At 39.9% G+C, this 12,294-nt stretch overlaps 1 protein-coding gene across 4 annotated transcripts in view; it reads right to left on the reverse strand.

Annotated features, from left to right (window-relative positions):
* FRY (FRY microtubule binding protein) overlaps positions 1-12,294 on the reverse strand; it is a 549,698-nt gene that overhangs the window by 150,005 nt on the left and 387,399 nt on the right. For all 4 annotated transcript variants that reach the window (XM_053708466.1, XM_053708462.1, XM_053708463.1 and 1 more), the window contains exons 32-33: positions 10,961-11,217; positions 8,251-8,397 (exon numbers count right to left, since the gene is read on the reverse strand). In XM_053708466.1, coding sequence (XP_053564441.1) covers positions 8,251-8,397; positions 10,961-11,217 — 404 coding nt within the window. The remainder of the gene's footprint in view (positions 1-8,250; positions 8,398-10,960; positions 11,218-12,294) is intronic.

Consider the following 12,294-nt stretch of genomic DNA (forward strand, 5'->3'; position numbering starts at 1 on the left):
AACAAGTACAACTGTCTGCACTAAGTAGCTTTTCACAAAAGTAATATTGCACAGACCTTTCAAACTTTGTCCTTTAGAGATAATTTCTCTCAGTCTCTCAGGAGAGTGTTTGTAGTTTTCCTTTACTGCTGGCAAATCTACCTCTCAAACCCTGACTGGGGATTTTATTAGCACCTGCTGTCAATTACCACATGCAGGTGAGTAGCTAGCTGAGTCAGACAGAATTCCTGGACTGGACTTTTTGACATAATGTGCTACCTGCAAACCGCGGGGTGGAGCACTGGCCCACCCTACTCTCCAAATACTCCACCCCAGGGACCCAGAAATAAATCACATATTTTCTCTATGTGGCAAACAAACATAACAATTCTCCCTGGGGTTGTCAGACCATACCCCGCACTGCAGCACTTTTGAGGGAATATAGACACCTTCCATTACTATGCCTTGGATTCTGTCACACATCCTCCCCGCCAGCTCAGACCAAGTGGGGTGAGCGACCATGGCCAAAAGCGTATGCATACGTGAAAGGCCATCAGCATTACCCTGTTTACTTCCTGCCCTGTGTTCTACTGAGAAGAGATAAGGTTGCAAACTAAGGAACCAGCGTGTAACTCTACTATTATTATCCTTATTTTGACTCATCCATTTGAGAGGTGCATGATCAGTAACTAGTCTAAATTTTCTGCCCAACAAATAATATTTGAGAGTTTCAACAGCCCATTTAATTGCTAGACACTCCTTTTCAACAATCGAATAGTTCTTTTCTCTAGGTTGAAGTTTACGGCTCAGGTATAGTATTGGGTGCTCTTCACTTTGACTTTCCTGGGAAAGCACTGCTCCAAGCCCTACATCAGAGGCATCCGTCTGTAAAACAAACTCCTTTGAAAAATCAGGGGTGACTAACACTGGTTGTCTACAGATGGCTTCCTTGAGATTTTGAAATGCCTGTTCAGCTTTAGAGGACCATTTCACTATTACTGGAGCTTTTGCTTTAGTGAGGTCAGTTAAAGGACCCGCTATAGTAGCAAAGTTGGAGCTAAACCTTCTGTAGTAGCCAACAAGCCCAAGAAATGTTCTGACCTGTTTCTTCGTCATAGGTCGTGGCCAATTCCTTATGGCTTCAACTTTAGCAAGTTGTGGCTTTACTATTCCTCTTCCAATGGAATAGCCAAGATACTTGGCCTCCTCCAAGCCAATGGTACATTTACTCGGATTTGCTGTCAGACCGGAATTTCTTATGGAATTAAGGACAGCTTGCACTTTTGGCAAGTGAGACTCCCAATCTTCGCTATGTATGACCACGTCATCTAAGTAAGCTGCAGCATAATGAGCATGTGGCCTTAATATCCGGTCCATCATTCTTTGAAATGTTGCTGGAGCACCATGTAGGCCAAAAGGTAACACCTTGTATTGGAACAGCCCATCTGGAGTAGAGAAGGCAGTCTTTTCCTTTGCCCATCCTGTAAGCGGCACTTGCCAATAACCCTTGGTCAAATCCAATGTGGTAAGGTACCTGGCTCTCCCGAGTCTCTCCACAAGTTCATCAACCCTTGGCATGGGGTATGCATCAAACTTGGATATTGCATTCAGCTTCCGGTAATCATTACAAAACCTGATTGTGCCATCAGGCTTTGGTACAAGCACAATTGGGCTACTCCAGTCACTTTGGGATTCTTCAATTACCCCAAGGTCCAGCATTTTCTTTACTTCTAATTTGATTGCTTCCCTCCGGGCTTCAGGTATTCTATATGGCTTTAGATTTATCCTTTTTCCCGGTTCAGTGACAATGTCATGCTCTATTATCGTAGTTCTTCCTGGGACTGAGGAGAAAACATCTTTATTTAATCTGATGAAGTCTGTTACTTCCCTCTTCTGGTGGATAGTCAGGGTTTCTGAGATATTGACTACGGGTTCATGCTCCTCCATTGTAGGGAGGTCTGCTGTTTTTATAGCCACAAGTGTTTCTCTTTCTTTCCACGGTTTAAGTAAATTCACATGGTAAATCTGTACCTCCTTTCGCCTCCCAGGCTGTCTTACTTTATAATTTACTTCCCCCACTCTGTCAATGACTTCATATGGCCCATGCCATGTTGCCAAAAATTTGTTCTCTAAAGTGGGAACCAGGACTAGTACTCTGTCTCCTGGATTAAACACACGAACCCTGGCATTTCTATTATAGCTCTTCTGCTGGTGCTGTTGGGCATTTTCCATGTGTTCTCTAACTATGGGCATAATGGCTGTCATCCGATCCTGCATCTGAGTTATATGTTCAATCACACTTCTGTGAGGGGTTGACTCCTGTTCCCAAGTCTCCTTAGCTATGTCTAGCAGCCCTCTGGGGTGTCTTCCATACAAAAGTTCAAAGGGCGAAAACCCAGTAGAAGCTTGAGGGACCTCTCGGATGGAAAACATTAAATAAGGCAAAAGGAAATCCCAGTTTTTTTCCATCTTTATCAATTACTTTTTTGAGCATAGCCTTTAGTGTTTTATTAAATCACTCTACCAGACCATCAGTTTGTGGGTGATATACGGATGTTTTCAGATGCTTTATATGAAGAAGATTACACAACTCCTTTGTAATTCTCGACATAAATGGAGTGCCTTGGTCTGTTAATATTTCTTTGGGAATCCCAACACGGCTGAACATTAACATTAACTCCTTAGCAATTGCTTTTGCTGAAGTAGTACGCATGGGTATTGCCTCAGGGTAACGTGTAGCATAGTCTACTATTACCAATATATACTGGTGCCCCCTTGCAGACTTTACAAGAGGACCCACAAAATCCATACCAATGCGTTCAAATGGGACCTCAATTATGGGTAAGGGCACCAAGGGGCTACGGTATGCTGTAAGAGGGGCAGTTAATTGGCATTCAGGACAAGAAGAACAATAATTTGTGATAGATGCCATTACACCTGGCCAATAAAACCTCCTAAGAATTCTCTCTCTGGTTTTTTCAATCCCCAAGTGCCCCCCAAGTATGTGGCTATGTGCCAGATTTAATACAGTGTGTCGATATGCCTGGGGTACTAACAGCTGTTTGACAGACTCCTTTTTCCCAACTCTGTACAATAAATCATTTTCCACTTCAAAGTATGGATAGGTGAGTGCTTTATCAGTATTAATGGGGGTGCCATTTCTTATGGAAATATAGTTTCTAGCCGCAGCTAAAGTTGGATCCTCCCATTGTGCAGCCCTAAAGTTACTTGGGCTAACCTCTAGGTCAGTTATTTCTACATCAGGTTCAGATATATTAGATTGACCTGTATTATTCTGTTCAGTATTACCTCCAACTAGGGTTTCCATAGGGGTTGAGTGTTTCCCTCTAGCAGGAGTTATTTTGTCTAAGTCATCCCCCAATAAATCAGAAAAAGGAAAGTCACAAACAGCGCCCTCTACTGAATCCGGTGAATTTTCCTCAGCAGCATCCCATAGATTCAAAAAATGGGGAAAATCTCTGCCTATTATCATTTCATGGACTAATTTATCTACTAAACCAACTCTATGATTTATAGGGCCATTTTGAGTTTCAATAAGTACTTTAGCAGTTGGATACTTGTGTATGTCCCCATGGACACAAGCAATATCTAGGTTCTGGTAATTATCAATAGGAGTATTTCTCAACAGACCCCTGTCTATGAGCGTAACCATGCTACCAGAGTCCAGCAAAGCTTTAATTTCATTTCCCTCCACCCTTACAGTGCACCAAGGGTGGCCATTTAAACAATAATTTTTGGTAATTACATATACTGAGCGAGAGTACAATGAATAATTGTCTCTCATATTGCCAACATTACATTCCATAGCAACATCATTCTCAGGGCAGTCCTTTGCAAAATGTCCATACTCTTAACATTGAAAACATTTAATATTAGCATTAGACAACATCTTTGAGGCTATTGTGGACCCTTCCTGCCTCACAAAACTCTTGTCCCTTGCTGTAATGTCCCTCGGGTTGTAAAAACCCATCTGCTCCTCCCGATACCCCCTTTTCCCTGGAACAGTCTTACCCAATTTACTGGGACTCTGGATCTTCGGGGTTCTAGGTCTTTCCTGGTTGGGGATTTGTAGAAACTCACCGGCAGTCAAATAGCGTTCCACCAGGGCAACTAGACCGTCAGCAGTTTTAGGTTCACTCTGGCTGACCCACCGCCGCAGGGAAACAGGCAATCCTCGCAGGAACCGGTCCATCACGAGCTGTTCCACAATGTGACTAGCTGAGTTGACCTCTGGCTGTAGCCATTTCCTGGCAAGATGTATCAAGTCAAACATCTGTGACCGCACGGCTTTGTCTTGACTGTAAGTCCAGGAGTGAAATCGCTGGGCCCTTACTGCTGTCGTTACTCCCAGGCGGGCCAAGATTTCTGTTTTTAGCTTTTTATAGTCACTGGCCTGCTCAGGCTCCAAATCATAATATGCCAAGGAGACTTGGCCATTCAGACGCAGGCCACCCTTCTCTTTCGGCTGTCCTTTCAAAAGCCATCAGGTAAGCCTCCACATCATCTGTAGCCACCATCTTTTGCAAATAGTTACTCACTCTCAGAGTCTTAGAACTGTGTGGAATTTCTGCAGCACACCTGCCCAGTCTTTCAGATAAGCCTCAAATCTCCTGCTGCATGGTAAGTGTGATATTCTGCTGTTCCTCTCTTTGTGTTAATACCAGTTTTTGTAGCACTGCAATATTTTCTTGCTGGCTAGCAGTAGCTTGCTGCTGTGTGGCAGTGGCCTGTTGCTGTGAGGCCGTAGCCTGTAGTAAAGCCTTTACAACTTCCTCCATTTTAAGTGTGGTATTGTTTCCTTAACAGACTATCAGTGTGTTGCCCGCATTCTCCACCATATGTGACCTGGGATCTTGGAAACACACAGTCCTTAAAGCTGGAAACACCACACAAGGTTGTAGCTTTATAAAATACAGTCTGTTTATTATCAGGTCTGGCAAAAAAACAGGCAAAATAAACAAACAAAACAAAAGAGGCTTGCTCCACTGAGCACTTACTAACAAGTACAACTGTCTGCACTAAGTAGCTTTTCACAAAAGTAATATTGCACAGACCTTTCAAACTTTGTCCTTTAGAGATAATTTCTCTCAGTCTCTCAGGAGAGTGTTTGCAGTTTTCCTTTACTGCTGGCAAATCTACCTCTCAAACCCTGACTGGGGATTTTATTAGCACCTGCTGCCAATTACCACATGCAGGTGAGTAGCTAGCTGAGTCAGACAGAATTCCTGGACTGGACTTTTTGACATAATGTGCTACCTGCAAACCGCGGGGTGGAGCACTGGCCCACCCTACTCTCCAAATACTCCACCCCAGGGACCCAGAAATAAATCACATATTTTCTCTATGTGGCAAACAAACATAACAATTCTCCCTGGGGTTGTCAGACCATACCCCGCACTGCAGCACTTTTGAGGGAATATAGACACCTTCCATTACTATGCCTTGGATTCTGTCACAATATATATATATATACACACACACACACACATATATATATATATACATATATATATATATACACACACACACACACTGCAGGCATGTGCACACACAGTACTGCAGGCACGTACACACTCCTGAACTTAGCTTGCTGCTTTTCAAATAAGTATAACAAGAAAACTAAGAAAATTTGATAATAGAAGTAAATTGGAAAGTTGTTTAAAATGGTATCTGAATCATGAAAGAAAACAATTGGGGTTTTAAAGGGACATTCCAGCCAAAATTGGAATCCACATGAATGCATTTCAGTTTTGAATAGAAACAATTTTGTAATATACATGTATTAGCAAGAATTCTTCTAATAAAAGCTATAGCTGTTTCAAAAGCATATTTAAGTATGCACTGTGCACCAGCATTATAACTTTTACTAGAAGCATATTAATTGCAAATGTGTTTCTATTCATAGTTGTAATTCATCTATATGCATTTAAATTTTTACCGGAATGTCCCTTTAACGTGTAGTCTAGTGTGATTTTTAACACAATGTAACCAACTGGCAAAATGACCATTGAGACCATCATAGTTCAGATACAAAGCATTAGTATACTTTGTAGATATTGTATTTAGGATTAGGATTGTACTGCACACTCAATGTTTCTGCCATTTGTATGATCATCATCAGGGCCGCCATCAGGGGGTGACAGGGGTGACTCCTGTCAGGGGCCCAATGGGCGTTGTAGAAATTCTATATTTAAAACCATGCAGAAATGTTTCCTCCTCAATACACAAATGGTAGGTGCCCTTTTGGCAGATATGCTTTATATATATATATATATATATATATATATATATTACATTCCAGTTTACTGCCCCTCTATGCAAGGACTTTCCAGATGCAAGGAGGCATTTTATCTAAGATTTTTACATCTGCATAACATGTTATACTCTCAGACTAAGATTGCTCAGTGTTTGAAATGAGACACGTTAACTTAAAACTGTTCAGTTTACACTACAGCTGACTTAATTTTGAAATACATACCAACAAGCCTAAATCCTGCATTTAACCAGATCTAATGGTATGAGTACCACAGCTTATGGTTCCACCAAGACCATATAGAGTATAGCATTTTCAAAATCTATAAGAACAGCTGACAGATAGGAACATTTGTACACTATATTTGAAGTGGTGCTCTTGGTTGGGGAAAAATCAAACATATGCCAACCTTTTAAAAGTATTTTTCTTCATCTAGCCATCTACCCAGATCATTAATGTACAATTTTGAATTCACAGAACTATTTTTGTTTGCACATTTACAAATATGATTCTTTAAAAAGTGATCTCTTAATTTCTGCAATTGTTTTTACCATGCATATGTTTTTTTTCTGTGGGTCTCTCTGTGAGGGTGGGTGTGTATGTCTTTGTGCATTTTCTGTGAATGTCTGTGAGGGTGTATGCATATGTCTTTGAGCTTTTTCTATGGGTGTCTCTGTGAGGGTGTGTGTATGTTTGTCTTTGTGTATTTTCTCTGGATGTCTCTGCAAGGGTGGGTGTGTATGTCTGTGTTTTCTGTGGATGTCTCTGTGAGGGTGTGTGTTTTCTGTGGGTGTCTCTGTGAGAGTATGTGTATGTCTTTGTGTGTTTTCTGTGGATGTCTCAGTGAGGGTGTGTGTATGCATGTCTTTCTGTGTTTTCTGTGGTTGTCTCTCTGTGTGTGTATGTCTTTGTGTGTTTTCTGTGGGTGTCTCTGTGTGTGTATGTCTGTGTGTGTTTTCTGAGGCTGACTGTCGGTGTTTCCTTGGGTTTATGTGCAAGTTTGAGTTTGTGTGTGTGTCCATTGTCTGTTCCTTTTTAGGACATTTACTACTGATTAGTCACATCTTTCTACAGACTAATAAGACCTTTCCGGAAGTCACCAATCTACCATTTAACCTTTAAATTATTGTTTAGGAAGTTCAGGGCCCTTCCTTTCAGCCACTGCATTCTGTTGTCATCATTTAGTTGGCATCTTCCTTTACAAAAATATAATCAGAACTCCATATTTTGTTTTCTAAATCTCCTTACTTTTACAAAACTGTAGCTTACCTCATTACTTGTCAGGTCAATGTAAACAAGTGCTGAGCGTCTGTTTGGGTGTCTGTGTCTGAGTGTGTTTCTTTGCGTGTCTGCTAGAGTGTCTATATGTGAATCCTTATGTGTGAGTGTGTGTCTGTTTCAGTGTGTCTGTATGTTACTACTTTTACAACATTTCCAAGTTTAAATAGACACTTAAGAATAAAGTGCATATACGTTTAAGTCACTTGGTCAAAAATTGCACATGTCAAAGGAGGGGGGGGGGACCTGATCAATGGTTAAGTCAGGGGCCCCAATATTTCTAGTGGCAGCCCTGATCATCATGGATTTCATAAAATATTTAACAATCATATCAGCTGAATTACAAAGTATGCAACAACTTTTAAAAATGTGATCAAAGGGTTTGAAAAAGAACTAATCATTTGTATACATGTAATTGTCCAATTCAAATTATTGGTCCAATTTCCTTCAAAACTTCAATCATTTTAATCTGAAATAGCTATAAAAATATCCATATCTTCTATATAGTATGTATATTGTCTTTTTTAAAAGGAGAGAAGAATTTATCATAATTCCAGAAGATTTATACAAAAAGCTGGAAACAAAAGCATTGCTGCATATTTTCTTTGAAATAAAAAGAAACCTGGTTCCATTAAGCATTGATAAAACAATCATATTATATAAAAACAGAGGTACACAGTACTATGAAGAGGTAAAATACTAAATATTTGGGATCTTACATAAGGCAGTAGACTAGTATCACTGCTGACGCCACACAAGCTAATTAGAAATTGCAAAGTTATCCTTAAATTGTTGCTCCATTTCTCATTGTTGGCCAACGCATTCCAAGCATTTTCTACTTCCTGGCCAGGAACTTCATCTCCGTACTGAAAATAAAAGAAAGTGATGACATATAGATTGTCCACACAAATACAAATATAGTAAATATACCACCAAAATACAGATGCACTTTGTAGATGTTTCAAATATTAAACAGCTAGCGAGACTCCAAATACAATTTCCAACATAATACAAACAGCAACTTAAAATGACATTAAAATCATAATTATTTTTTCATGATTGAAACAGACCAGGGATTTTCAAAGCACATTTTGTGAAACTTTCAAGATGAGCCCCCCCCATGCAATGGATGTTATTAAAAAAAATTATTTAATCTTTTTAAACATGCAAACACTGATGACATTACTTTTTACATTTTTAAAGAATGCACTTTGATGTGCTTGTACTTTCTTAAAATTGTAGAAATTAATTAAAGACAAACTCATGCAAACACACTCATACACAGGCATACGCACAAACTCATACATACACACACACGTATGTATATATATATATATATATATATATATATACATACACAATACACACACACACACATATATATATATATATATATATATATATATATATATATATACATACATACATACATACACACATACATATACACACATATATATAGCACCCAGGGCTGAGCATGTTGCAGGGTTATGGGATGTGTACCCAGTCCAGTCTGATAGTGCAGCCCCCTTCCGTGTTTTGTGTATATATATATATATATATATATATATATATATATATATATATTTATTATTTTTTTTACACTCTCATCCTGTCTCGCTGTTCACAAAACAGCAGCAGCAGCCTTCAAGACCTTCAATGCGGCTCCTTAAACATCCGGCCTGTATTTTCTCGAAAAGCCCATTCACTATAACGCTCACTGAACTGGCTTTTAGAGAGAGGATAGGGCAGACGTTCAAGGATTAGTAGCCAGCACTTAAAATTTTAAATACATATATATTGGCACTTACACCAGAGTAGATTCATTTTCTGGCAGTCTGATGGAAGAATCTGGATGCGGTAGATACCAGGAAAATGCTACCTACAGCAATACATAGTGCCTACTGTTAATTTTGTTAGAGAAGGGATAATGGTCTGGGGCTGCTTTTTAGTATTTAGGCTAGGGTCCTTAGTTCCAATAAAGGTTCATCTTAAAGTGAATGTCAATTTTGATGCTAAAGTGCCCGGTTTTTAATAATTCGATTAAAAACAGGGACACTTTAATTCATCAAAATTTACATTTCACTCCTGTTGAGAAAAAAAACTTACCTTTTAATCTTCACAGCAGCTCCAGCTTCCTCCACCCGTCCCAAAGCCTCTTCCTGGGTCTAAAATGAGGAATCCGTCTTCCTCCAATCACAGCGTTGAATCAGACACTGATTTCCCCCGGGGGGAAAGCCGTGATTGGAGGATGACCTATCCATCATTTCTGACATCAGAAATGGCTTGCAACGAATGGAAGAAGCTGGAGCTGCTGTGAAGATTAAAAGGTAAGTTTTTTTTCTCAACAGGAGTGAAATGTAAATTTTGATAAATTAAAGTGCCCCTGTTTTTAATCAAATTTTAAAAAAACGTGCACTTTAGCATCAAAATTGACATTCACTTTAATGCTACAGGATACAAAGACATTTAAGACAATTAGGTGCTTTTAACTTTGTGGCAACAGTTTGGGGAAGACCCTTTTCTGTACCAGCATGACTGTGGCCCTGTGCACAAAGCAAGGTCCTGCATAGAGCCTTGACCTCAACCCCACTAAACACCTTTGGGATGAATTGGAACTCTGGTTGTGAGCCAGAGCTTCTCATCCAACATCAATGCCTGACCTCACAAATGCTCTTTTGACTGAAAGGGCACAAATCCCCACAGAGACACTCCAAATTCTTGTGTAAAGACTTCCCAGAAGAGTTGCAGCTGTTAGAGCCACAAAGGGGGGACAACTTCATAATAATGCCCATGGTTTTGGAGTGGGATGTCTAACAAGCTCATAGAGGTGTGATGATCTATTGTCTATCTATATGGTGTATACAATGTCCAATGTGGACAGAGTAGTGTAAAGGTAAGTTATAACCAAATTTGCTGACAAATCAGTTATTCGCTCTTAGTACTGTCTAGTGTTCAGCACAGTTTGGAATAGTCACCTCAAATATTCAGTTTGAGATTGTCTAAGATATAGTGACAGATATTTGCACAGTATTACTTTTTCACAAGGGTTTTGCTTCATTGTGTGTAAATTTCTCATTATGTTATGTTGGTAGGGTTGCCACATTGGCCATGTTTTCCTGGACACTTATGAGCTACATATGCTGTAGGGTTTGCATGGAGGAACATGTATTATGCTGTTCATCAGCACTATTCATGTGATGTCCAGAGGCACAATACATGTCCCCCCTGCTTACCCTGCAGCATGCATAACTCATAAATGTCCAGGAAAACATGGCCAAGGTGGCAACCCTATATGTTGGTGAAACATATAAAGTAATATATTTTAGGATCTTTTCTTAGCCTGTCTCATTTAATGCCAACATTTGAAGGCGTCATATATTATAGGTGCAAAGGTTTAAAAAAATGTTTTTTAATTGTAGAACTTACTTTTGCAGTCATATACATGAGATTGTTAAGCACTAGCGATGTTGCGTCAGGCGATCCCCAACCATTTCCTTTTAAACCGCATACACCGCTCACATCACCTTCCTTATCACTGACTTCCTCTTCAGGGGTGCTTGGGCTGGAGTCTGGGAGGAGAAGTCTGCTGTCCACAAGTTCAATATTATGTAGCCATGGTAACAAGTAGGTCAGCATGATCTGGCGCCCATTTGAGTGTGTTTTTGGAAATCTTTGACTTACTTCTGCAAACAAACACATTGCATTTATGAACATTTTGTTATAAAAAATAAAGGGTTTCTTTAGGTTAATACTATGTCTGTGTTTTTATGAGAGAAATGTATATCTATTTTATATTATACTAGTGTTAAAGCCCATGTACACGGGCCAAAATGTTTAAGGAAAGAAATATACCTATCCCTCTATCCCCATCTCTCTATTCATCTATCCCACTATCTCTATCCCTCTATCTCTATCCCTATCCCTCTATCTCTATCCCTATCCCTCTATCCCTCTATCCCTATCCCTCTATCCCTATCCCTCTATCCCTATCCCTCTATCCCTATCCCTCTATCCCTATCCCTCTATCCCTATCCCTCTGTCCATCTATCCCTCTGTCCATCTATCCATTTATCTCTATCGCTATTCACCTATCCCTATCTCCCTATCCCTCTATCCCTATATCTCTATCCATATCCCTCTATCCATCTATCCCTCTATTCCTTACGTTCCCTCCGCTGCTGAGCCGCCCACCCGCCTCCCGTCCACAACTCACGTCGGCACCAGCAGAAGATAGTTACAGACACTGACACACACAGTGTCACCATCTGTAATGATCAGGCATCTGCCCTCATATGCAGGCGGAACACCAATCACGTTCCGGCTCCATATAAGGCCGATGCCTGGAGCTTCAGGAGCTTCAGCTCTCGGCTGTAACTTAACATCTGTAAGTGCTGGAGCTTCCTGAAGCTATCTCACGCCTGCTGATAAGGCCTTGTATGTTTGCCCTCGTGCAGTCTCTACTGTGCATGACTCCTTCGGACAAACATACTTGGCCTTTTATAATATAGGATATTTGTTTTCTATTTGTATTCATATGGATTCATAAGAAGTTGACCTTTATTTTTCTTTTAAGGTCAAGGGAATAGTGGAACTCAAAATTGTGTGGTATTAACAATATATTTTATTGAAGAAAAAAAAAATACAAATGCAAAACTCAGAAAGGTCTATGTCGGTATAGAGTCTGACGTGTTTTTTCGCTCCCTCTTGTGGCGCTTAATCATATATTTTTTTAATTTGGTTTCTGGGTGTTTCCTTTGTTT

The sequence above is a fragment of the Bombina bombina genome, chromosome 3 (assembly GCF_027579735.1).
Source record: "Bombina bombina isolate aBomBom1 chromosome 3, aBomBom1.pri, whole genome shotgun sequence".
NCBI lineage: Eukaryota > Metazoa > Chordata > Amphibia > Anura > Bombinatoridae > Bombina > Bombina bombina.